General features: G+C 37.0%; 1 protein-coding gene and 1 non-coding gene across 4 annotated transcripts in view; both read right to left on the bottom strand.

The window, feature by feature from the left end:
* kcnh6a (potassium voltage-gated channel, subfamily H (eag-related), member 6a) overlaps positions 1 to 24138 on the bottom strand; it is a 35024-nt gene extending 10886 nt beyond the window's left edge. For 2 of the 3 annotated variants that reach the window (XM_008416313.2, XM_008416314.2), the window contains exons 1-9: positions 23606 to 24138; positions 19529 to 19759; positions 17024 to 17173; positions 15545 to 15648; positions 13716 to 14025; positions 12465 to 12667; positions 4002 to 4424; positions 2509 to 2935; positions 649 to 848 (exon numbers count right to left, since the gene is read on the bottom strand). In XM_008416313.2, coding sequence (XP_008414535.1) covers positions 649 to 848; positions 2509 to 2935; positions 4002 to 4424; positions 12465 to 12667; positions 13716 to 14025; positions 15545 to 15648; positions 17024 to 17173; positions 19529 to 19759; positions 23606 to 23681 — 2124 coding nt within the window. In that variant the 5' untranslated portion in view covers positions 23682 to 24138. Of the gene's footprint in view, positions 1 to 648; positions 849 to 2508; positions 2936 to 4001; positions 4425 to 12464; positions 12668 to 13715; positions 14026 to 15544; positions 15649 to 16029; positions 16179 to 17023; positions 17174 to 19528; positions 19760 to 23605 lie in introns of those variants that run through there. The other variant, XM_008416316.2, reaches the window with a different exon arrangement.
* On the bottom strand, positions 17216 to 17287 carry trnac-gca (transfer RNA cysteine (anticodon GCA)). The gene has a single exon. It is a non-coding gene; the product is annotated as a tRNA-Cys (tRNA).
* Positions 24139 to 27485: the final 3347 nt, after the last annotated feature.

The following is a 27485-nucleotide window of genomic DNA, read 5'->3' as shown; positions in this document are numbered from 1 at the left end:
TGCAGTGCATCACCGCTGCTTTACAGAAAGCAAATTGGTAAAGTTATAAGGAACATTCCCGGTGCAGAGGATAAACACTGGAGAACTGGGTCAACACAGAACTTTGCAAACACCCTGTGTCAAAGTCAATGCAGCACATGAACCGTAAAAAATCACTCCAAGGAAAGCAGGAACTGCAACAGATGGTAATGTGATGCATAATTTTTACCAAAACATGTCCTTATATGAGCTACAGCTTCCAAGGAAAACTTTGTGTTTTTGCCTTCAATTGAAATTTAAATTTCTGTCTTGTTTTTTTCACGAGTGGCGTGTTTTTATTTGACATTTTTCTTCTTTTTGTCTTGTATATTGAAAAGTAAAAAAAAAACAAAAAACAATAAAACATCCCATTCAGGTGAAGCAGTGTAAAAAATAAAAGGTTCTCCAATTCAACAAACACCAACAAACAAAGTAGTTCGTAAAATTGAACTTTATCACACTAGATAAACTGTTTGAAAACCAAAATGATAACTTATTGGTGAATATTTTTACAAAAACGGATCACATACTTCACATATATTAATAACATTTCATGAACTTCCTGCTAAACCCTGAGCTCTGCTCTGACATGAGGCTGTTGCTGGTTTTTGGGGCTTTAAAATCACTCACAGCGTTCATGTCGATGCCGTTGGTGTAGGACCAGGCGTGCTGGAAATACTCCTCCAGTCTCTGTCTGAGGCCTCCTGGGATCTGGTGGAAGCGGATGAACTCTTTGACCCGCAGCATCTGAGTGTGGTACCGGGCCGTGCCAGAGTACAGCCGCTGAATGATGGCCGACACGTTCCCAAAGATGCTGGCGTACATCAGAGCTGAAAGGCGAAATCCTTTGTTTGTAGATGATTAAAATAAATGCCATCTGGTGTCAGTCCTGTTAAAAATCTGCTAAAATGTCTGAGGATGTTTTTCAGAAGGTCAGAAGCACCGCTAATCTAGAAAACCTTTAAGTATTAAAAGGAAAACATGAAATTTGGGTTGGTTTAAAATTGTCAGATAACACAGTCAGGATTTTAGCAGTTACTTTTGGGAAATTTCCAGCAAATTACCTTAATAGAACTATAAATGTGATGCATGATGCTTTCCTGAACAGGTTAGGATAGAAATATGGTCTACACAAATCACGTTCATCATGTTTTTTACACAAAATCATTCTTAGGTCATGAGATTTTATTCTGCTCAGGCTGGTTACGCCACGCAACTCAACGTTTACACTCACACTTGGAAATGGTTGCAAACACATGTGCAGCTTTACAGCAGTACATCTGTGAAAAGCAGAAGTGGAGTCTCCTGCACAACCAGCAAGAATGGAGCAAGTGGTTTCTGGATGGTAAGTCAAAAACAAAACATTTGTTTTTTGACGTAGTAAATTTCCGCCAAAAAACTTAGAAATTACTGAGTTTGAAAAGTTGAAAGTTTGCGAGAAAAACCTCAGAAATTTTCAGATTAATCTTAGAATTTTTTATAGAAAAAAATTTAACATTTTGTAGTTTTAAAAGTCAAAAATTGGCAAGAAAAAAAATTACATTTTCAGATTAATCTTAGAATTTTTTATAGAAAAAAATTTAACATTTCGTAGTTTTAAAAGTCAAAAATTGGCAAGAAAAAAAAAGGGACATTTTTAGATCAACCTCAGAAATTTTCCAAAACACAAAACTTGGAAATTCTAAAGTCAAAGATTTTCCACTTTTAGAAATTTTCAGAGTATCAAAAGTTGAACATTTTGGAATTTTGAAACTCAAAGAACATTTCTGAGATTAATCTCAAAATTTCTGAGTTTTTTCTAGCAAATTTTGAACTTCACAAACTGTTTATTTCTAGAAATTTCTGGGATTTTTTGGTGGAGATGTCTAAAATGTAGCTACAATCAGAGGACGGTTGGGTATCTGAACATTGTACTCAAGTAAGAGCAGCACAAGTAGTGACATTTTTACTCAAGTAAACGTTAAAAGTATCAATCCAAGAAATTACTCAAGTAAGAATGAAAAAGTATTTGGAAAAAATTCTACTCAGGTATTGAGTAACTGATCGAATTATCAATCATTTAAATATTTATAAATTACATCATCAGATGAACCAAAATATAAAGTTTGAAGAAATTTTGGTATTTTAAGACCTAAAATGACAATAATTCATATAACTAACAAAATACAATAAAACCAGGGAAGAGAAAATGTTTCCAAATCAGCTTCTTTCAATAAAAAAAACTTATGAAACTTTAACAAAAACTGCAGGTCAGTGTCTGTTTCTGGTGAATCTTTGGTTAAAACATGTTTGTTTTTCATTCAGTAGGTAAAAAATACAGAAGTTTTACTCAACTAAGAGTAGAAATACTTCAAAATAAAATTACTCAAGTAAAAATACTCCTAAAAGTAAATTTTTTCAACAAAGTTACTCAAGTAAATGTAATTGAGTAAACTTAACTAGTTAGTTCTCTCAAGTGTTTGTTTTTCTAAATGTTTCCACTTTACTCACAGCCGATGAGCATGACGCAGATGGAGAAGATCTTCTCCGGGTTGGTGTTGGGCGAGACGTTGCCGAAGCCCACGCTGGTCAGGCTGCTGAAGGTGAAATATAACGCCGTGACGTACTTGTCTTGAATGGACGGGCCGGAGCTCCTGTCGCTGCTGTTGTAGTGTTTCCCTATCTGGTCGGCCAGGTTGTCCAGCCAGCCGATCTTCATGCCGCCGATGCGTTCAGAGCCGGTGCGCTCCACGTTGCCGATGGCGTACCAGATGCAGGCCAGCCAGTGGGCGATGAGCGCGAACGTACACATGAGGAGGAACAGAACCGCCGCTCCGTACTCGGAGTAGCGATCTAACTTCCTGGCAACTCGCACCAGCCTCAGCAGTCTGGCCGTCTTCAGAAGTCCAATCAGAGTAGTTTGGGTCTGCGGCTCCGTCTGCAGGGGTGAGAGGTCATGTCAGCGTTAAAGCAATCTGCTTTGCTAACAGACACCTATTTGTATCATGAACGTTACATTTTGAAGAGGAAGGTGCTCAAATAAAAAAAAAGGCCACAAATGAATCTTTTTCAAATCTAATAAAATTGGTGTCAAATTTTTGTGCTACAAAGATTTTTATTTGTGTCACTATCATCTCAAAGATGCTAATAAGAAAAAACGTTTCCAGACATCATTATCAATATTTTTAAAGCAAAAGCAGCAAAATCTTTACTGCACAAACGGTGCAACTACGTCACTTAATCATTCGAGGCGCCATGATGGATGTCGGAAGTGAGGGACGGAGTATTGAACAGAGCAGCTGAAGTAGTTTTTTCCAGTTTATTCCTGGCTCCTGTTTGAGTCGACCTCATTTGTCTGTGAATGTTACACATCTGGTTGGGCCTCACAGACGGCGGTATTTATAAAAACTGGACACAGCTAGCTTAGAAACCGACCCGTACCTCCTCCCTCACTACGTGTTGATCAAATTACCGACTTTGCCTGAATTCACACCACATGATTTATATTAATATGTCATGAACAGAGTTTCCCCTTATACCGGAGCAGCATCAAAAACGTACAGAAGACGAGATGCTAACCAGTTTTTCCATACATGCTAGGCTACATGACGGCACTGTCTCCATGGTTACTAATGGTTTGACACACCTTCCCCATAATGCGACATTTGATTGCATCTTACTAATCAGACTTATAAACTATATGAACATTAATTTTCTCATCTTATATAAAATGTTCGCTGCAAATCTGCGAATACACTGAGTTACGATTGACGGTCTTTCCTCATTAAAAGTTAAACATTAAAATGACAATTTTGTTTTGCACCCTTTGTTTGTTTCCTTGATCATATTTAAAATGAAACCAACTAAATAAAAGCGATATTACGATACCAGCAAGTTTTACAAGCGAATCGGTTGTTTTGACGTCCGTCTTAGCGGAGTGGGTGGAGTGCTAGAAACTACACAGCCAACAAAAATGGCAGCCAAGTAAAGTAGTTTCCTCTCACCTCTTGTGACCCAGAACGCGATATGAGCAGATCGAACGGGATGGCGGCGACTATATCGATCAGGAACCAGCCCTTGAAGTAGTGCTGCGCGATGCGGCCCGGGTGGCTGACCACCTCGTCGTTGCTGTTGACGTAGGTGGTCCTGAAGTTGATGAGGATGTCCACGATGAACATGACGTCCACCACGAGGTCCACCACGTTCAGCGGGTTGCAGGTGTAGCCGCAGGAGCCTGGGTCATCTTCCGCCTCGTTGAGAAGGAAGGCGGCAGAGTAGGGGGTGAAGATGGCCGTGTAGATGACCAGCAGCAGGATGACCCAGTCCCAGACGGCCTTGAAGGGGCTGTAGTGGAGGATCGTCCACTTGTGGATGCGTGGGGCCTGGAGCTTGTACTCAGGCAGCACGTCGGCGCCGAGGGACAACACCTAAAAAAGACGTTTTTATCCGTTTATTGACTGTTCCGTCACAGTTCAAAGTTTTTGATTGAGGCAGATCATTTAAAGGGTTTCTAGTTAATAAGAATTAAGAAGAAAAGATACAAGCAAACAGCACCGGTTGTATCACATGACATGTCTTTAAGGGTAATTTACTAGGCTTCCTCTTCTATGGACTATACAACTATTCTTTGCATAAAATCCTTCTTTGACATTCTTAAAATATCTAAATCTGCTCAGTTCTGCCTGTTTTGAGCTACTTTCAGGATGAGCTGTTTTAGGGCCTCTTGTCACTTTAAGTCCAAATAAGTTGCTGCTAGCCACGGCCCCCAACTCAACGTTTACACGCACGTGAAAATGGCTGCAAACAGATGCACAACTATACAACCGAACATCTTTGAAAAGCAGAAGCGGAGCCTCTTGCACGACCGATAAAAATGCAGCAAGCGTTTTTTTAAACGGTAAGTCAACAACAAAACGTTTGTCTTTTCCAGCAGCCGTTGTACAGCGGTAAAACCAGCTGTACCAGAAGTTCTGGAGCTCCGCTGGGGTTGCTAGGCAACGGGCTGGAGCTCCGCGGAGGCTGACCTGTTATGCAAAATGTGGCTTTTGCATAATAGGTCCCCTTTGATAACACAGTCAGTCAGGAGTGAGTGAGATCCAACTGACCGGTACGACAACGAGATCCTTGGCGGCCCGGTTCTCATGCTGCCGCTGACAACAGGAACGAACCAGCATCGCCTTCCAGCAGAAATCAGCCCCCAAACTGTTCCCTCACCTGCCTGAGTGCAACGTTTTAACCCTCCCTCCCCGTTCCGGTGCCGGACATGTGACAGCTCCAGCCAGCGTTCTGGTCAATCGTGGACCCGGGTAAGTGCTGGTATCGACTGGGTTCCCATATGGAGAGCTGAGATTAGTTGCTCTATGAAAACAGTGGAGTTGGGTTTGTTTGGCGATTATCAGTGCAGATGAGAAAAGCTTCTTGTTGATGCACCGTTTCTCTCGTCTTCGTTCAGGCGAGGATAATTAGCAGCAGGAACAGCTGGATTTGTGCAACGAGCACAGCTGCAGAGACTCTTTAACCCAGTTTCACCAAATGTTCTGGGACAAGTATCATCTAACTGCACTTTGCCATGGCTTGCAAAAATTATTTATATTATATTCTCATAATTGAACAAAAAATTCTCACAGTTTGGACCTAATACTTCATCATACAACTAAAAACACTTTTTGTAATGTCTAACTTAAAAAAAATAAAATAAAGTATGAACATTTTTTATTTGTTCTTCTGGGCATTTTACACCTGGATTAAATTGCATAGACTGTTTACTGTTCTACACTGGATTTTATTTAGAGGTTTCAACTTAAATGGGGGTGAATAATACATATGCACACCACACTTTTCAGTACATGTTAAAAAAATTAATAAATCTTTCTCTGCCAGTTGAAATGGAAACAACCAGAAATAGTACAGCAAATAGCTTCTCAAGGCCCAGAACATGCAGAAAGGTCTCTAAATATGTACTTGGCCATATTAGGCAGAAAGAAAAAAATCAAGGAGAAGTAAAACCCTGGCAGGGAATAATCAGGAGTCTATTATTAAAGAGAGAGTTGCTTTCTTTTGCTCCAGCTCCATAAATCTTTACACAAATCCAGTGGGAAAAGGCAGAGATCCTCACATGCAACATGAGCGCTCACTCTGATGACAATATAAACACGCGAGGAAAGGTTCACTCATCCAAAAAATTTTATGCTATTGACTTTGTGCACCACTCTGTTTCATAATGGAGAGCAGGGAACAGGTTTGCATGCAACGCAGCATGTTAGCTTAAGCAAAGTTTATGAATCTACTGAGTGGAATATCCAACATGTGTCGTTTTTAGAAGATATACAGACGTAATTTAGGATAAAACTCAGATTCTGAGTGAAATTACGATCAACTTATTTGATCGGTTCATCTTTTTTAAGTGAATGTAAAGTAAATAAGCTGCAGATTCTGTCAACAGTGTTTACAAAACCCTATTTGAACAGAATCGAGCTGTAAAATTCGACACTGACTGCGTTAGAGAAGGTCACCGAGAAGGCAAACAAATACAGCACACAGAAGAAATGGCAATGTTCAAACAGGAGTTTGGAGCTAGCGAAGACAAAACCCTAAAAAAGTACTTACAGGTTGAAGTTTCTGCTTAAAGCTCATGATGGCGCACACCAGAAAGGAAAGAAAGGAGAAAACTAAAAAGATGTTTTTAAAAAGAGAGAGGTAGGAAGTTCTGTGTTGGCGTGTTTGTGTCTGACTCCCCTCTGTTGCCTCGCTCTTCCTCCCCGTTCGGAGCCCTGCCCTCGACCAGAGATCCGCGTTCTGCATAAAAAAATCATCCACCGACTCCCTGGATCCCGCTGGCGTTTAAAAACCGAGAACTAAAAACCAACAAGTCAACGAGTGAACCTTTCTGTTTTACGATCTGCCTGGGAAATAACTATATAAATATTTACATGAGGGATTTTTTTTTTTATGTGTTGTGCTGCGATCAATAAAACATCAATAGCTGGCTGTTACAGTTAAATAACCCAGAAACAAGGTTATGTTTAACAGTGACATGCCTTCTGGCCGTTTTTAAATGCCATCCGCACTTCAAAAACACAAAATATAACCAAGTATTTTTGTCTAGTTTCTACTGAAAACATTGTAGTACACTTAAAATAAGACAAAACTAAGTTAAAATGAATTCTGGGAGCTTGTTTTAAGTAAATAATGCCTTAATATTGATAAAAAAGTGAATTATTTCACTTACAACAAAACAATTTTCCCTTATTAGAAAGTAGAACAGAAAAATACCATAAAATACCATAAGATGCAGTTAACATTTGAATCTGTAATATTTTAAAACTGAACAAAGTACACTGCAAAAACACAAAACCTCAGTGAATGTTTGTCTAGATTATAGTGCAAATATCTTATTACATTTAAAATAAGACAAAATTAACTTGTAAGTAACTTTTCAGCAAGAAATAGGAACTTTTATTAAATGATCTCTTAAGATTGACTAGAAAAAGTAAAATGTCTTTATAAGTGGAACTAGTACTTTTTAAATCAATTAAGGAAATATTTACAAAAAAACAACAAAGTTACTCATAAATTAGTTTAGTCTTATTTCAAGTGTGTTAAGACATTTTCTCTAGAAACTGGACTAAAAATACATGAAGATTTTGTGATTTTGCAGTTTAGAAACCTGGACAATTATTCTTAAAATTTCAGAATAAAACGATTAAAATCAAATATGACTTTAAACTGAACAATAAGAAAGCATCCATCTGAAAAAAGTGAGATCTATTATATAGCAACAGTCAGGCTTTTTATAACATAATTTCACCATTAAGAGAGTTTTAGAAGTAAAACAACAAAGAACATCACAGACAGAACTGGTAATATAAAAATCCAAATCAATTTATAATACTGATTTCCCCTAATTGCACTCTTGCACTGTTGCAACCCTGTTTAAAGCCAGAGGGCGCCATAAAAACACGGATTTTCACACGCGCGCACACACACACACACACACACACACACACACACACACACACACACACACACACACACACACACGCCTGCGCCTGGTTTTCTCTTAACTCGTCTTTAACGAGCTGAAGCTCAATCAGTCACACTGTGTTATCTGCACAGACTAATCAATACGGACAAAGATCAATGATCACTTTCATTTCTCTTTCTTTTTTTGGGAAGGTGTCAAGTCAAAATCCAATCAGAAAAATTTAATTATGAAACAAAAACACAAGTAAGAGCAGAAAGGTGATAAAAAAAATCCCTAAAAGTAGAAAAAAAATAATAATCCAATCATTTCACCTTTGAAATCTAATCAAAAACCGTTTCTATTTTTATTTTTAACTCAGAATCAACCAACTCAGAATCAACCTTTCTCTGGAAATTCATAAAAACAACATTGTAAAAAACCTGCAGGCTGCTTCTGGGGTGCAGCTTTGCACGAACACCCGCTGACCTCCATTTCCATTAGCTACAGAGGCCAAGGTCAACGGCAGCGTCAAGCCTCTGAATGCCGCTCGATAGCCGCACAGCGGCGGCCCGTTTCTCTTTTTTCTCCCTCGCTTTCATAACTGCATCTCACCAGGACCCCGTTTTACTCCCACAGACAGTCTGTGAGCCCGGCTCACCCTCCCACTCTCCACATGCAGCCTCACAGACTCAGCACCATCCTCAGCGCCTTCCTGCCACTAAAACACACCTGATGCAAGAGGTAAGAAACTGCCACATCATGGCTAAGGAAACTTTTTTTTCTCCGGCGTTGATAAAATCTGTAGGCAGCCGACGAGCAACTGAAGAAAACGACAGGAATGTAAAGACACTTTTAAGGAAAACAGAAAATCTGTTGTATTTGTTAAAAATGCAAATTCAGATTCAGATATTTAATTGTGACGCAACATAACTGGTATCTAGTTAAACAAATAATCTATAAAAACTATGAGAACTGTTCAGTGGTGGTACACTGCAAAAACACAAAATCTTACCAAGTATTTTTTACCTAATTTATAGTGTAAATAATTTAGTACATGAAATAATACAGACCTGATTCACAAGTAACTTTTCAGAAAATATCAATATTGATGAAAAAACAACATTACTTACAGATTATTTTGCTTTTTTTCCATGTTAAAAGTGAAATAATCTGTCGGTGAAACTAGTAATTTTTCCATCAGTATTAAGGAATCATTGACTCAAAACAAGCTCCTACATCTTCATAAAAAGTTACTCGTTTGTTAGTTTGATCAAATTTAAAGATATTTGCACAAGAAACTAGAGCAAATACTGTGGAGTTTTGTGTTTTTGCAGTGAAAACCTGGTTATTATTCCTGAGAAGAGTTTAATTGCTGGCAAGAAAAAAAACAATATTTGTTTTTATTCATACTATAAACTAGTGTAATCTTCATTTCCATAAAATAAAAGTTCTGATATAAATCTAAAGAGTTTTAAATGATGTACTGATTTTAAGGGGTTCTTCAAATATACACTGCAAAAACATAAAATCTTACCAAATAAACACATAACCTATAAAACTATTCATAAGTAGTGAAAATTGTCCAGTAGTTCAAAGCAAAAACACAAAATCTTCTAGTATAAACATCTTAGTACACTTGAAATAACACAAAAATAACTTACAAGTGACTTTTCAGCCAAACAGCAGCTTATTTTAAGCAAATAATTCCTTAATATTTATGAAAAAGTACTAGTACATGTCTCGTTATAAGTGAAATAATCTGCCAGTGAACTTAAACTTTTAAAAAAAATCAATATTAAAGGAATTATTTACTTAAACAAAGTCTTACTTCAAGGGTACTAATATATTTTCACTTGGACCTAGGCAAAAATATTTGATAAAACTTTAGTTTTTTCAAGTGTTTTCTAAAAACTGCCAGCCTGATAGAACATATTTCTTCCTAAGGAGAGTGAAGCTTCAGGAAGTCGGTGTTTGGTCTGTCGGCAAGCGACATTTTGATGTGATAAACAATTCAACAGCCCACATTAAAAAAAACAACAGACAAACAGGCACCGCTGAGCCGAGCTAACAGCAGAGAAACACTTCTTAATCAAGACGTTAGCGGAGTGGAGATAACGAGTCGAACTCTCTGCCAAGCATTTCAGGAGACCTTCTGTTGGTGCTGTCACTTTTTCCACAGCCACATTGCATCCTCGCTGCAGTGAGTCAGAGCCGGCTGTCAATATCACACTCTGGGTGAGGAAGTGAGATCTCACTGCCGTCGCAGCAGCGGCAGCAGCGCTCACCCGCAACTCCGGCGCATATGGTGACATCAAAGTGCAAATGGGATGCAAATTTATGAGCAGTTTATGATCAGCAGGTGGATTGTTTGAGATTACAAGAGGAGGAAAAAATAGCTCTGGAGCTGAAATGCTTGGTGAAATCAATTATCCAGTAGTTCTAAAAGTAAAGAAATCAGAATGAAAGATTTGTAAAGGTGACCTCGATCAAGTCAGGACAGGTTTATGGGCGATACAAAACATGTTCATTACATTTTTATTTAGATAAAATCTTATATTGTAGGATTTTATTCTGCTCAGTTCAGAATGAGATGTTTTAGGGCCTCCTGTCACTTTAAATCCAAATTAGCTGCTGCTGGCCACGCCCCCCTACTCAATGTTTACACTCACGTGAAAATGGCTGCAAACAGGTGCATAATTACACAACGAGGCATGTTTGAAAAGCAGAAGTAGGGCCTCCTGAACAACCAGCCAGATATACATAATTTGGGTTGAATTAAAAATTTTAGATAGGGCAACATAATGCTGGTTTTTTTTTTGGCACTAACAGATGTTAAAGACCTTAGCGGTTACTGTTGGAATTTTCCAGCAATTTACCTTCATGAAACTATAAATGTCGCCTGTTATGCTTCCTTGGACAGTTTATGAGCTACACAAAAGATGTTGGTCACATTTTTTACACAAAACAACTCTTAGTTAATGAGATTTTAATCTGGTTCGGCTGGCCACGCCCTCCCCAACTCAACATTTACTCTCGCCCATGAATATGGCTGCAAACAGATGCGCAATTATATAACTGTTCCTGTTTGAAAAGCAGAAGTGGAGCCTCCTGTACATCCAACATAAATACAGAAAGGGGGTTCTGGATGGTCAAGTCAACAACAAAACACTTGTCTGTTCCAGCAGCCATTGTACAGCACATAAAGCAGTACAACTTGGGTTGCTAGGCAACGGGAGGAATTCCGCTGGGGTTGCTAGGTAACGGGCAGGGCTTCTCTGGGGTTACTAGGTGAGGGTCAGTGCCTGCTGATTTGTGAAGTTACATTCAGGAGGGTTTTTTTTAAACTGCTTGTTTTCCAGACTCCAAAAAAATTAATCTACTGCCAAAAAAAGGTCTGAGTGTTTTATTCTTAAACACTTCGGTTGCCTTTAGCTGCAGCTGAGACCCAGTGATCCTAAACAGAACCTCAGTTTGTCTGTGGCTACAGCAGGAAAAAAGTGAAAGTTCTGCAAGTTCATCTAATAGTTCCACTTTAAATCAGATTTAACAGTTTTCTTTACTCATAACTTTTTTTTCTCAGTGTTGCACTTCCTGTGTTGTCAGGAAAGGTGAGCATCAGTACAGCTTGGAGTGATAACAAGAAGCTGAATTTGTTCTGTAGAGAACGTTACACCTCAGGTGAGATGATTATTTCACACGTTCACCCTGTGACTGCTTTATTTCACACGTTCACCCTGTGACTGCTGATGTCTTTGGGTGTGTTCAGGAAACCAGAGGAATATGCCATTTATAGATGAAAAGTCCCAACTAATCATCAGCAGAGATGATTATTATTTAACAAACCAAAGTGAAACTGAATATTATGACTGTCAACAGAAAATGCTCTTTGGAAAAACTGAAAAGAACCAAATTTGAAACGATAATCAGTTTCTGAACAGCTAAAAATCTTTGGACAAAAACAGATCAATGCATGGAACCCAAAGCAACCAGAGCTGCAACTAACAATTATTTTAGTAAACAATTATTACTATTATTCTGATGATTAATCGATTAATCAGATTTTAAGACAGACACATTCTGCAGATTTTTCATTTAACCATTTAAGTCTTTTTATACATTAAAATTTCATCAAAATATGCAAATAATTCAATTAATTTTTTAAATAAGAAAGCAAACATTTAATTGCTTAAAATGTAATAACAGCATTTCTTTAGTGAACTCAGAAAAAACTGCTACAAAAATACTTTTGACATTAACATATGTAATGCTCAGCTCAGCTCTTTCATGAAGAGTTCAAGATGGGACATATTTACAGACAAACATATTCATTTTTCATATTTCTTTTATTTAATTACTACTGTGTTCTTTCAACAAATCCTCCAGTAAACAATTAATCGATTACTAAATTAGTTGACGTTTATTTCAACAATCAACAAGAAACAAAAACATATCAGTTCTCCTTTTCTGCGGCGTTTCCAAACAAAAAGAAGAAGACAGACCTCACCTGCGTGACCTGAGTGACCTTTTCAGTGACGTTCTGGGTTCGGTCTTTGACCTTGCTGGGCGCAATGATTTCAATCTCAGTAGGCGAAGGCGGTCTGAGTCGGTCTGAGCCGAAGGTGAGGGTGACCTGCGGGATGCGTCCGATGGTTCTGTGTCTGATAAGATCCGAGTCGGAGGTGGAGTTCAAAGCGCTGGGCTTCAAGTCTGCAGCGAAAAGCAAACATCAGCAAAGACGACACAGAAATAAAACTAATGTCATTTATTTTTATCAATAACACTTTGACCTCTTATGCTTCCTTAACAGGTTAGGAAACGTTCATGGGCCACACGAAACGTTCATTACATTTTTTGCACAAAATCATTCTGAGATAATGAGATTTTAGTCTGCTCAGTTTCAGATTGAGCTGTTACAGTTATGCAACTGTACATCTTTAAAAAGCAGAAGTGGAGCCTCCTGCACAATCAACAAAAATGCAACAGGTGTTTTATAGAATCCAGTAGGAGGTTTCTCAATAGTAAGTAAACAACAAAACATTTTAATGCAAAAACACAAAAGTATTTGTGGTCGAGTTTAGTGCAAATATCTTAGTATATTTGAAATAAGACAAAACAAACTTTTTCAGCAAGACGTAGGAGCTTGTTTTAAGTCAGGAATTCCTTAATATTGAAAAAAGTACAAGTTCCTCTGGCACATGATTTCACTTGTAATATGAGGAATAATCTGCTGATGGAACTAACTCTTTTTCATAAACATTAAGGAATTACTGACTTGAAGAAATCTCCTATATCTTGCTGATAAGTTACTTTTATCTTATTTCATGTTTTCTAAGATATTTGCACTAGAAATTAAACTAAAAATACTTGGTAAAATTTTTGGGCTTTTGTCTTTTCCTGCAGCCATTGTACTGAGCATACAGCGGTAAAACCAGCTGACTAAATGTGCTGGAACTCAGCTTTGGTTGCTAGGTGACGGGCGGAATTCTGCTGGGGTTGCTAGGTAACAAGCTGGGCTTTTCTGGGTTTCTAGGTGAGGGGCAGTGCCCGCAGATTTGTAATGTTGCTTTAATAAACATGAATTTATTGCCAAAAATTGGCTCGATGGCTTTTTTTGAATTAATATAAGTTACAACAACATTTAATTTCCCTTTGAGATCAATAAAGTGCTTTTGAATTTAGAAGCAGTAGAGACCCGAATGGAAGTATAAAAATGTGAATTCTGCGTAATAAGGTCGTCTCCCTCTCTGGTACTCACTGCTGTGAGTTCGGGTTTCCCCGGGTCGACTGTTCCACTCCGCTTTCATGCCGTCAATGTCATCCAGAGACGAAGCCCGCCTCAGGCTGCGGACGCTCTCATTGGAGCAGCTTCGAGGCAGCGCCCCCCTGGTGAAGGAGACGCTGGGGTCCAGCCGCTCCGTCAGCAACGAGCGCCGTTTGGTGAAGGACTGAGCAGCAGGCGAGGGGGGGTCCAGGTCCTGTTCGATTAAAGCCTCGGTCTCAGACTGCATGCAGCTCTCCTTCGAAGGGATCCGAAACTCCTTCAGAGGGACGTCCTCGCTGCGCGGCTGTAGATGAGTTGTAATATATAACATTACAAAGGAGAAGATGCATTTTACAGTCATTTAATCCTATAAACAAAGGCAGCATGAGCAGCTCATTTCATGTTAGCTATAAATCAATGATCAACAAAGCTAAACAAAAACATTGGCTGCTAAAATCGGCCCGATAAATAAAACCGGGACGATACCGATGTTGGTGCCGATATATCGTGAATCCCTAGTTTCTGTTGTTTTATTTGTTAGAGTTGTTTTTGAACCATAATACCAAAAGTTTGATGTGTAACGATGGCACTTGGCAAAATGTAATATTTAATTGTTTTCTCTATTGTTGACTGTGTTTCTATGACTTTGTTTTTGTGATTAATTGATTTTGGATCGTTAAAAGGTCTTTCAGTTCCGGTGTTAAATGTTCATTAGAATTTAAAGTTTCCTCTTTGTGGATTTGATTTTGCATTATTACGCCATTACAATAACATAAGCCACACAAACAAAATAACATATGGTATCCCAAAATATGCCAATAAAATACATGCAGAGTGCTTATTATTTGAGTTTATCAGGCTAACTGGTTGACAAATATAAAATACACTTTCTTGGTTAGTCAACAGAAAATCTTGTTTTCTCCATGTATATATTTTTGAACAGTTTTGACTTAATCTCTGCTTTGAATATGTTGTTCCTTCACCAAATTACCTCTTTTGAGTCTTTATGCTCCAGTTAACGATTAACTTTACAAAATATTACATATATTGAATAAAACAATTATTTTTAGTCCATCTTTTTGGCACATTTAACTAGAAAGAGCAGCTTGGATTCTAAACAAACCAACATATTTGTTGCAACTCAAAATTTACTGTGTTTATATGGAGTAAGATAGCTGTCAAAAAGGTGTGTGCATGATTATTATTCAGATGGGTGAAATAGAGTCACGTTCATATCAGCTATGCTTTCTTGGCCCGCTTCAGGGCCAGTGTCATGAAGAGATACTTTCAGGAAGTCTCTTCCAACACGTTTACATCCTCAGAGGACAAAGAAAGACTAAACACAAGTGAAGGAATGTTTTTCAGAAGAGAAATACAAACCGAGGCACGACAAAGGTTGCAAACTGATATGAAAAAGTATTTCTCCGCTAATAACTTCTTTTTCGTTTGCTGTTTTCTCACAAAGTCAGTCATCAGGTATTCACACAAACAGGAAATGACTCGCATTACTCTGGAGGAATTGTTTTAAATTAGCAATGATAATGACATTGAGAAAACACTAATGGGAGCTTGGACACTTTCCTCTTACTCTCCAAGCCTGTTTTATTATCAATGCTGTGGGAGCAACAGCAGCTGTGTATACACAAAAAAGAAATCAATAAATGTAAACTCCTCATTGTAGAAACCAAGCTGAAAGGAAATGTTTTGTTTGTATTTTTTTTTTCTGTGCAAGTCAATCTAGGCATTGAAAGAAGGATATTAGATATTTTTTCAATTATAAGCTACTTTTGGTAGTTCTGCATTGTGTTCCATAAATATCTCACCTGCAGGTAATCCACCACCACCCCTTCGCACTGATCTTTGGCCAGCGACGGCCTTCGCAGGGAGCGAAGTTCTGGTAGTCTCATCTTCAGCCGGCGGTTCTGACCTGCAAGGGGAAAAACTTACAACTTCAGATTCAGATACAAATGACTGAATACTAGCATTACTTTATTATTTTTGCTTGAAAAAGGGTTCTCTTAAGATAAATGTTTGCTCTTCTACCGTGTAGGGATCTGATAAGCGGCCATCTTCTTAAAAAACAAGTGTTTTCTCTTACATTAACAGGGCCGATGGTCTTTTCACAACATAAGGAGCTAACGTTTTCATAAAATGCTTTATTTAAAAAACATTACATTTTAACATTATTTTGTGTTAGCTGTGTCAAATACTGACTGATTAAACTGTGTTTTTTTCACATCATTAAACTTGCTGTTTGCTATCTATTATGTTACAATTTTTCTCTGCTTTTCTGTCATCATATTCTCACCTCCGCAGCTGATCAGTAATTTCAGGTTGACAAGTTGAAACTCGGCTGAAAGTGAAACTTAAGAACTTTAGCGAGTGTTTATATTCCAAAACAGAACCGCATAAAGGGCATTCAACATCCCACACCGGACTCTGTCTGGACCGTCTCTCTTTTCTACTCTGGGATGCGCCGCCATCTTGAATTCGGTATCAACAGCTTAAGGGTGACCACCAGCGCCCTCTGCTGGATGGCAGCCAAACTACAACACTAAAACACGGTCTACGCCAGGGATGTCAAAACGTTTTGACCCCAGGGTCAAAATCCCGAAGTTGAAAGTATTCAAAAGCCAAATATTTTCTTTTTTTTCCATCCAATAAAAATAAATAAATAAATAATAAGATTTTCCCCCCTATTTGTCTGAATAACAATAAATAAAACGTAATACGTTACCTTTGCCTCAATGTTTACAATTATTTAATTTTTTGGGCTTATCATTTTCCATTTTGTTAAGTCCATAAAATGTTTTTAATATTTTCTTCAACAATCTTTACTGTATTTGACTAGCTCTAATAGATGGGGTTTGCCCAAATGCGTAGGATGCTTGAGGCACAATTTATGGAATAAAAAGGCTAACTAAAAAAAGAAAAATTGGTGCTGTACTTAACATTTTCCATTTAAGAATATATAAACTTGCCATAAATAAATTTAATTACAAGAAGTCTCTGAGGGCCAAATTTGCATCATTCTTGAATTGAGGTGAGGGGTCACACAAAAATGAATCAAAAAGGTCACAACTGGAAACCCCTGTTCTAAGCAGACCTTATAAGATCATCCATTGTAGCTCATTTTAATCTAATAAACCATTAATTGACAATTAATCATAAGTTGATTAACTGTAGACACCTGTAGGTCTTAAAACTACAGGTATCACTCCATATAGTCATGATTAATAATTAAAGACAAATTTTAATTTATTATAAAATGGTGCGGTTTTTAAATCTGAAAGTGTATTTACAGTAAAGCCATCCTTGGGTGACTCTCTGCCTTAAGCCTGACTTCTTGAGCGAAGGGTCGATGAGCTCCTGGAAGTCGAGGATGAACATTATCACATGGCCTTCCTCGTTTTTGACAGGTACGATATCCACTCGGCAGGGTCGGCAAATCCCTGCAAGCAAAGAAGAGCTTTAAAAATATATTCATAATGAGAAGGGGGCACCCGGATTTGAACCGGGGACCTCTTGATCTGCAGTCAAATGCTCTACCACTGAGCTATACCCCCTACACACAGATTACCACTGAAGTTTGTGGGAAAAAATCGAGACGGGAGATAAAGGGCAGGTTAAAATCAGTCAGATCCAAAAATAGAAATACAAAAATCCCACAGATCCGACACTGGACCAGGCAGACAAACAGATTGTCAGCGTCTGTTCGACAGGCCAGGGTTCAGCCTGGAGATTAAAAACGGAGAGTCGGTTTCATTTCTGAATCATGTTGCATTCGCTTGTTCCCTCATTTCCCTCTCGATCAGGCTGGGAGCGCAGCGGGAAGCAGGAGACAAAACAAATAGATGCTCAGTGGATTTGAGCTGGCACAATGAACTCATTTCCATGACAACAACACAGCAGACCGCGTGCCTCACGACGAGATGCCGAAAGGAGAACACTGGGCAAAAGTTTTGAGTCATCCCTAAGTCACAAGGAGGCAGTTTATTCCAGATTCTGCAGCTGGTTTCATAAAAACAATACTGGACTCAGTTTAATGGACAGCAAACCTTTTTAAAACTATTCAGTCATGCAGCAGCTTCAAAGTATTTGACCAGGATCTGATAGTATAGACCAGGGACATGAAACTCATTTTCATTTGGGCCATATCAAGACTATGAATGTTCTGTGGTGGTGCAGGAGTTCAGCACAACCCTCATATGGAGGCCTTGGCCCTCATCGCAGGTTCGATTCCCAGCCTGGAGTCCTTCACCGCATGTCTTCCCTTTCTCTCATTACCTACCTTCCTGTCAAATAAAGGCCACTACAGCCAATAAAACCTTAAAAAAAAGATTATGAATGTTCTTAAAGAGCCGGTTGTACCAGAATATATTGATAAAATTATTTAAACCCAGGTTTTTCACCATTTTTGTGGAAAATATGCCTTACTGTGAAAAACTGTGGGGATCTGCTAAAATAAATATACATTTATATTAGTGCGGTCAATCGATTAAAAAGTTGAATAGGTTAATCATGCTGTAATAGATCGTAATCATGATTAGTCATGCTGTATTTAATAATGATTAATTATAATTAATTATGATTAAACAGGCTGTAAGTAATTGTGATTAATCACACTACTTCATTGCAATTAATTATAATTATTAAAGATCAATCATGCTGTAATTAATCACAATTAATCACAATTAATCATGACTGATCGAGATTAACCACACTAATAGTGAGTAATCACATTAATCACGATTGATCACTATGCCTAACTTTGTAAGCTTGAAATATAAACATGTTCATATATTGCATTCCAACCAATTAAAATTCAAGCAATTAATAATTTTTACAGCAGACAGCAGGTAATGTCGTCTCTCAATACTGAAAAACAACGAAGGGAAACTTTCTCTGCCACACATGCATACAGTAGTAGCAAACCTGTTCAGGGAACAACTGACACATAAGATATATTTTATGTTTTAGTTCTTGGGCGCTCCATCCCTTTCTGATGATGCCCTGGGCAACTGCCCACAGAGCCAATATAAAAACAAACATCACTACATGCACGTTTTCAAAAAAAAGGTTTTATTCCTTGAAGATGATCAGGTTTCCAGGTTTTTCAGGAGGGTTTAAAGGAAGCCATTTTGTTTTAAATGCTGATTTAGAAACATTCCTCTCCATTAATTTCCTATGGAACCTACTTATATGTAAAATTTTAATTTGTGCATTGAGATTTACATTTATGTCTTGATTGAAGAAGATTGCTTAGTATTCTTTTCTATTCTATCCTACTTTTAAATTATTTTTTTACCTGTTTAACTGTAATCTGTTTGACATGTTTTTTAATTATATGTTGTTTTTAACTTCTTTGTACAAGTAATTTGAGTTGTTCCTAACTGAAAGGTGCTATATAAGTAAAGTTATCTTTCCTTGCCTTTCTATGTCCTGAACATGATTATCTGAGAGGCCGGTGGAATGATCAACAAGTTTTAAGAGGGGGCTATGGACCCCGTTGGTCCCCCTTTTGGGGGCGCCACTGGATGTGGGGCTCACTTCTGTATTTTCAAGCAAACAGTAAAAAAAAATGTTAGTAAGATAAAAATTTGTCTTGCAAAGAAGTCATGCGGGAAGTTATGTTTAACCTGCAGGGTTTTACTGAATCTGTTCATTTTAGCGATGCAGACAGAGACATCTCTGTAACTTTGGGCCTTTAAACATGTTAATGTTAAGATTGTTTACGTTTTGATACGAGAGGTCGTCTTCTGACTCATTTCATCCCCCCAGGCCTGTTTTTGTCTCCCATTCTTCACCTTCCTTGGAGTAGTAGAGGATCTCCACCTTGCGCTCCTCGGACCCAAGCAGGGCCTGCGCTAACTGGGCCAGGGCGCTCTTCATGGTGCCAGGACCAACCAAGAACTGGCAGGTGCAGGGCTGCTGCATGATCTCGGCCCGGGTGAAGCCGAACATCTGGCAGAAACCTTCATTGCAGTAAATGATCCCACAGTTCTTCATCTGGGCATTGGCGATCAGAAACTTGCGATCTGGAAATGCGAGAAAGGGTTCAAACAAGGTCACGGTTATTCCTGGAAGTAGCACAGTTGCAACAGAAGCATCTATAGATAGGGTGTGATTGAATCAGCCTAGCGGTCAGGGTGGATTAATTTTCTAGTATGGCTTTTCAATGAGCTGGTTCTCCTCATCTTCAGCTGACAATAAGCTAAAGTGGAGCTGACGCCGTCCGGTTTTCCATGCCGCTAACGCTATTAGCGTCCCGGTTCCTCCCAGGGGATTTAACAAGAAGCAGGTGGGCACTTTAATTGAAACACTATTGCATAACATTTTTTCTCAGGTAATGTGTTTAAAACCTTTTTAACCTTTTTGCCGACATTTTTTGATTACATTAAGTTGCTTTCTTATTTGTCCATCTTATTTGAGTCTTGTTATGTCAACAAGTTGAACCAATTTCATCTTTATTTAAAATCTTTATTGTCTCAGTTTACAGTAAAACACAGTTATAATTTTGTCGTTTAGTGTGCTAGATGTTTTTATTTTGTTTATTCATAACTATGCATGTTGCAATAAATCATATAATTGTTATTTGCATGATAAATGAAAACAAACTCAATAATTTCCATTAGCATGGTTTTGTCTTTACCCAAAACGCATCAAGTAGCATAGTTTTGGCTAAGCTATGCTATGCATCTGGTTCAAATTCAGTTAAAAAGTGTAATATTAAACACTTTTGCTGACTGATTAATAATTGGTTAATAATCAACAGATCAGTCCATTATTTAAGTTAAATCAAGCAGAACGGTTTGATCTTTTCACGTTATTAGAAGTATTTTTTTAAGTATCGTTTTCTGCAAAGTATTAATTAAAGGAATGCTATGTTACTGAATTTTAGGTAATAAAATATTTTATCTACAAAAGGAAATGGAATTGTTTGTTTGAATCTTTTAATGTATTTCTAATATTGTATTAAAAATATCTAATGTGCCAATTTTTTAAATCTAATTAATAGATTAACGTTTAGGATTATAACTGGATGATCAGTTACTAAAGTCTGTCGAATAATCAAATAAACGTGGTTTGCCTTGTCAGTTGCAGACACAAAAATTTAACAAATTTGTCTGCATAGAGAAGTAATCGACCTCACTGCAGCTACACTACAAGCATTTTTCTTTACGTTTTCTTCCTCCACACATCTCTGTATGCACAAACCCCTTGCTGTGTCTCTTCGGCAGTAAATGACCCCTTCCTGGAGAGGTCACACAACACCATCGATTATCTCCGTCCCTCAGGGAAAAACTGTTTCAGCTGCTGCAAAACCTGTCAAACTCTTAAAGCTAGGGCTGAAATTATGAATTAGATTAATCGTAATTAATCAATTATTGAAGTAATTGTCGACTACCAATCAATTAATTGTTAGCTGAAGTACACAGACTCAAAAAAAGGCAATTTGTTAAGAAAAGCAACACAGTCAGAGCAGTAATTAAGTCAAAACTGTACAAATTATACATATTTTGTGTTTAAGATTAAAAAAAATAACTTTATAAACAATTTCTAACCAAAACTCAAGTGGTTTAATTTTAGCTTCACTCAGTTACAACTCAGTGAAAATCTATTAATCACCTTTTGCAAGTTGGTTAATCCAGAAAATAAAAAAATCAATGTTAAGTCAAGCAGAAAGACACTGAGCTTCACGTTTTTAAATCAGAAATATTTTTCATAGCTGAAGATGCATAATTTGCTACAAATAATCAAGAGTTCACTAAAGGAATATGCTGCTGCATTTTAGGCTATAACAATTTTATTTTCTTATTTCTAAATGATTAATTATTAGAAAAACTTCCAATGAAAAATATGCAGAATGTGCCAAATTTGTATGTGATTGTTCGACTAATCGTCAAAAATAATCAATAGTCGATTAATCAATATCTGAAATAATCGGTTGCAGGCAGTTCTTTTACAAATTATCAAGCACACACTAAAGTAAAGCTATGTCATTGCATTTTAGACAATGAATTCTTTATTTTTTATTTAAAAAAAGGAATTGAATTTACATTTTCAATGTATTTTTAATATTTTATGAAAAAGGCTTAGGTGTAAAATATGCTAAATGTGCCAGATGTTTGTCCAACTGTTCGATTAATCATCAAAACTAATCGATTAGTTGATATTACCCTCAAACATTCAAAAACTCTTTGCAAAGAGAGAGAGCTGTTATAATCTTAAGGGGATACAGATTTTTAAGAAACCCAAATTCAGAACCAGTTTGAAAGAACGATGTACCTCTATTCAAGGAGTCAAATTGTGGAACGACTTACAAAATGATGTTAAAAATGCCAAATTATTGTACATGTTTAAGAGATTGTTAAAGACTGGATTTTTGAAGAAGTATGACATAGCATAAAGTGAGCTCATATTAACGTTGTTATATTGAGAAAGACGACTGACTTTGTTTTTTTTTTGTTGTTGTTGCAGAAGATAACCATTTTTTTCCCCTTGTTTTGATTCAGAGTTGAGAAAAAAGGGGCAGATTTTTTTCTTCTTTCTGCTGCCTTTCATTTCATTTAGTATTTTTTTAGTATATCAAAACATGTGTTAGATTGTTTTTTTTGTACTAAATGAAATGAATGAATAAATAAATAAAAAATAAAAAAAATATCTGAAATAATCGGTAATCAAGCGCACACTAAAGGAATGCTATGTTATTGCATTTTAGGCATTAAAAAGTTTATTTTCTGATTTAAAAAGGAATTGAATTTACATGTTTAATGTACTTATAATACGGCTAAAGTGGAACATACTCAGAATGTGTTAATTTGTTATCCGATTAATCGATTAATCATCAAAAAAATAATTGTTAGTTGCAGCTCTAGTTGTCCAAACATGAACAATATCCAACTCTCATTAGTTGCCGTCACCCATCTCGCTCACAAAGCAGCAATAAAATGCAGCATGAAGATAAATTGGGACAAATTCTAAGTGGGCAGCTAATAAAGAAGTTAAATGAACTCGTGGAAGATACATAAATAAACTCAGCGGCTTCAAACTGCCTCTTTCATCACAGCTTTGGTGGATCCAGCTGTTCGCTGCCCACACAGATGAGAGCGGAGCAGGAGGAGTTTTCTCTTTAAAGTAAACGTCTCTGGTGGAAAGCACATCCTGTCCAGTGTCATTATCTGGGGCTCACGCCGATCGTCACGGCGTTGCTAAGCAGCACCACTGTTGCACGTGCGCTCACCTGGCCGTGCACATGCGCACGCACTTTTAGGGACACAGTTCAGGCGTTACATAATAGACTTTTCCCTCAAAAGGAGCCTCCAAGAATCAGACATGACCAAAGGCAGAGAGTCAGAGGGGAAAACTGACGGAGTTTAAAAATATAAGAACAGACTAAATGTGAGGTTTAGGTTTACTTTACATGCAACATCTGTCCTTTTCCAAAATCCTGGATGGAGGGGAAGATTTTCGGTTGTCTCTCCATGTGAAAGAATGGAAAATGGGGCATTATGAGAAATTAATTATTCCGTCATGGTTTTGCGGCGCCCCGTGTAGCGGCGCCCCTATAGTGCATACTCACCTTTTTTTTTTTTTTTGCGCTACTACACGCAGGTATAACTTAACTGCAGCATAAAACATACGTTTAAAAAGGGAACAATCGCTCACCTACCAGGCAATAAAATAAAAAAATCAGCCGAATTAAAACAAAAATGTGGAGAACTTCATGCTAAACAAGTTTGTGAAGAATTCACTTTATTTTTACAGGGTTTTTTTTTTTTTTTTTTTTTAGGAAAGAACAACAAGCTTGCAGAATATTATTACGTGTGCTTCATCTAAGTAAAATGCTCTTCAGCAGATTAATAAATTGTATTCGCACTTACTTCGTTCGTCGAATTTCTTGATGATTGTGTCCAAATACGTGTTTTGGAGCGCAACATGACCGCGTCTTACAGGCATGTTGACGCATGAACTTCACCGGTTTATAATAACCACGCACATTAAAAATCAAAACAAACAGCGAGGCTTTAAAAAATTAAACAGAAAAATACTGGGTTCAGTTCGGAATGAATAAACAAGCAGGTTCTGATGCGATGCCAGAGGATGGAGAGGAGGGCTGGTTACCCCGGCGATGGCAGATGCAGGACGGGGAAAAAAAACCCTGAAAAAGTTCACTTTAACACTGCAGCAGTCAGGTTGGACACAGTCGGGGAATAAACACCTGAAGAAACGAGGAAACCTGTTGAGGGAGAAAGTTGTGCAGCGCGTAAAAAAAGCCGCCAGTTTGGGTTTTAATCCCACTCAGGTTTGGACGCTGCGCGATAAGGATGCAGAGGAGGAGGATGAAGGTCCCGTTTTCCAGATTTACTGATCCGCTCCTCTTCCCTGTCACCCCAAGCTGCACAGAACTGACTCTGAGCCACAGCGGAAGCTCTCATTTAGCCTTCAAAATAAAACTCTCTACCACTTTCTGGCCAAAATGTTGCAAAAATTAAATAGAGTAATTTTTCTGTTGCGTTATTTAATCATTATGAAATATTTTAACTGTTAAGGTTTAAAAACAGCCCTATTTATTTATGTGCTGCTAATTACTATTTATTTTTATATGACGAGACTAACACGAGCAGAAATTGAAAACTGGAAGGAAAATTACACTGCAAAAACAAAATCTTACGAAGAATTTATGTCTAGTTTGAAGTAAGACAAAAAACAACTCACAAGTACATTTTTTATCAAAATATAGGAGCTTCTTTTGAATCAATAATTCCTTAATATTATTTTTAAAAGTTTTATCTCCATTTGTAGGTTTTATTTTGTATTTAACATGGCAAGACTGTCTTGTTTTTAATGATATAATTTGCCAGTGGAGCTAGAACTTTTTCATCAATTTTAAGGAATTATTCACTTGAAACAAGCTCCTATATATAGCAGAAAAGTTACTTGTGAGTTTTTTTCCCCTTATTTCTACTGTACTGAGATTTTAGCACTAAAAAGTAATTTTACTCAATTAAGAATAAAAATACTTCATAATAAAAATACTGAAGTAAAACTAAAACGTACAAAATACTCCTAAAAGTAAAATTTTCCAAAATAAGTTATTCAAGTAAATATAATGGAGTAAATGTAACCCAACTCCAATTTTATTTGCATCTGATCAGACTATCAATCATGTAATATTTAAAAATTACATCATCAGATCGACCAAAATCATTATTATTCGAGTTTCATTGACTTGTTTCTGTCAAAACCAGTGAATAGGACCAGCCACAATAATCAAAAATAACAAAATCAGGCATAAGAAAATGTTCCAAATCAGTTTCTTTCAATAACAAACATTTAAAGCCTCAACAGAAACTGCAGGTGTGTTTCTGCGTCTGGTGATTTTTTGGTTAAAACATGTTTATTCTTCAGTGGGTAGAAAATCCAGAAATTTTACTCACGCAAGAGTAAAAATGCTTCATAATAAAACTACTCAAGTAAAAATAAAAAGTACAAATAGGCTACTCCTAAAAGTAAAAATAAAAAATAAAAAGTTACTCAAGCAAAAGTAATTGACTAAATGTAACTAGTCACCTTCCAACTCTGACTTCATATTAATTTCTTTAAACAGCTCATAGAAAGTAATAACACGATATGTGTATATTAATGTTTTCTTTGGAAATCTTTCCTCAAACGCTTTTATTTTGAAAAACCCCGACCGGTAGTTGCGTTAACCTTTCCGGCGGTTAACTTTCCGCAGTGTGACACTGACGGAGAGCAGACCCTGATCAGTCAGCTCTCCTTCACTCCACATCACAAAGTGCTCAAAATAGAAACATCCTCCGGGTTTAGTCACACCTCTCACATACCGCGCCAGCCACAGTTATCATAAAATGCTTTGTCTCATTTTATTTTTTTAAACATCTGCCGTTGAATCCCGCCGCTACCGACGCTGAAATAAACCCGTCGAAAACAAAACTGAAGCAGAAACAAAAACCAAGCAATAAGCTCGAAGTAAATTCACACAAACTGTGTTTAACTCATCTTTGTCTAGATTAAAAAGAATTGTGATCCGGCTTTGACAGCTTGATTTTTAACGTAGTGCTCAGTTTTATAAATAACCGCCTCGAAGTTCTGCCTTAGCTTAAGCAGCAGACAGACACATACCTGGCAGTTGGAGAGCGTTCAGACACGAAACAGACATTTAGGCTCAGCTGAAGGTCAATCAGACACGAAACAGACATTTAGGCTCAGCTGAAGGTCAACCAGGGAAGTGGCTTCTTGACAAATCCGGCGAACGCTACTCGATTTGTTTGGGACAATCTGCCACGAAGGAGTTTCAGTGACCAACCAAACAGAAAAACGTTCACAGCTCAGAGGTATTTCAACATTGAATCATTTTTTTACTGTTTGAATTTGGGATTTATCAATACAGAATAAAATATGCAACAGAAACTCATAATCTTACCATTTTTATCTAGTTTCTGGTGGAAATAGTACACTTGAAAAACGACAAAAATGAATTAAAAGTAACTTTTCAGGAGCTTGTTTTAGTCAGTTCATTATTGATTTAACAAAGTGAGAGCAGATGGGAAAAAATGTCTTAATATAAATGAAATTATCTAGAGATACACCCTTTAAATAAAACTGGACCAATATGAACAACCGATATTTGTTTTGATCTGTTTTTGGTGGGTTTTTTTCCTCAAAGGTGGAAAAACAGAAAAAAATGTATTAAGATTTTGTGTTTTGCAGTGTATAGACCTTGACAATTATTCTCAAATTTCAGAATAATAAGATTAAAATCTAAAAAAGCATTCTATTTAAAAAAGTGACAGCATCAGATGATGATAAATGAAGCGTTTACTTGGTAAGATTTGGTGGTTTTTGCAGTGTACAACTTTTCAGCAAGAAATATGAGCTTGTTATTAGTCGACACTGGGCTGATATGAACTACTGATATTTATTTTCATCTGTTTGATGTGTTTTTTCCTCAAAGGTGTTGAAACAGTAGTGAAAGGTAATATTAAATATCGTCATGGGCCATAACAGCAATATTAGTATCAGATATCGATATCAACCTAAATTTTCATATCACCACATCCGTAAAATTATCTAGCAGTAATTTTTTGTCTTGGTTATTAAGAAATTATACTTAAAACAAACTCATAACTTGCTGAAAAGTGTACTAAGATGTTTTCATGGAGACTGGACCAAAAATACTTGAAGATTTTGTGTTTTTGCAGTGAACTACAGGACAATTCTCCCCACTTGTGGATAGTTTTATAGACAATGTGTTGACTTGGTAAGGTTTTGTGTTTTTGCAGTGTATAAACAATAATTCTTAACATTTCAGAATAAAAGAAAATCTTTCCTCAAACTCTTTTGTTTTGAAAAATACCAACCAGCAGTTTTAACCTTAATAAGATTACTCAGGGAAAAGTAAAAAAAAAAATCAAGCGTAGTAAAAGTACTCCTAAAAATATATATTTTAAACATGTAATTGAGTAAATGAAACTAGTTACTACACAACTCTAATTATATTTGCATCTGTAGCTATTATTTTCACAATTTGTGAATAAGAAAAATGTGCATTAAGTTGAAGATTTTGCGAAGTTGTAACATTATTTTAATTTGGAAAATTAATCCAAATGAGTCACTAACCGCTCTAAATTTGTGAACTTTGCTGCTGTAACCTGGTTGTAATTCTCTTTTATTATAATTACACAAAATGTCTTCTTTTGGTTATTTGTCTTGTTCCTTATCTTACTGAAACACCTCTGT

Source organism: Poecilia reticulata, linkage group LG8, assembly GCF_000633615.1.
Source record: "Poecilia reticulata strain Guanapo linkage group LG8, Guppy_female_1.0+MT, whole genome shotgun sequence".
Classification (NCBI taxonomy): domain Eukaryota; kingdom Metazoa; phylum Chordata; class Actinopteri; order Cyprinodontiformes; family Poeciliidae; genus Poecilia; species Poecilia reticulata.
This window is presented reverse-complemented; position numbering and strand designations above follow the sequence as displayed.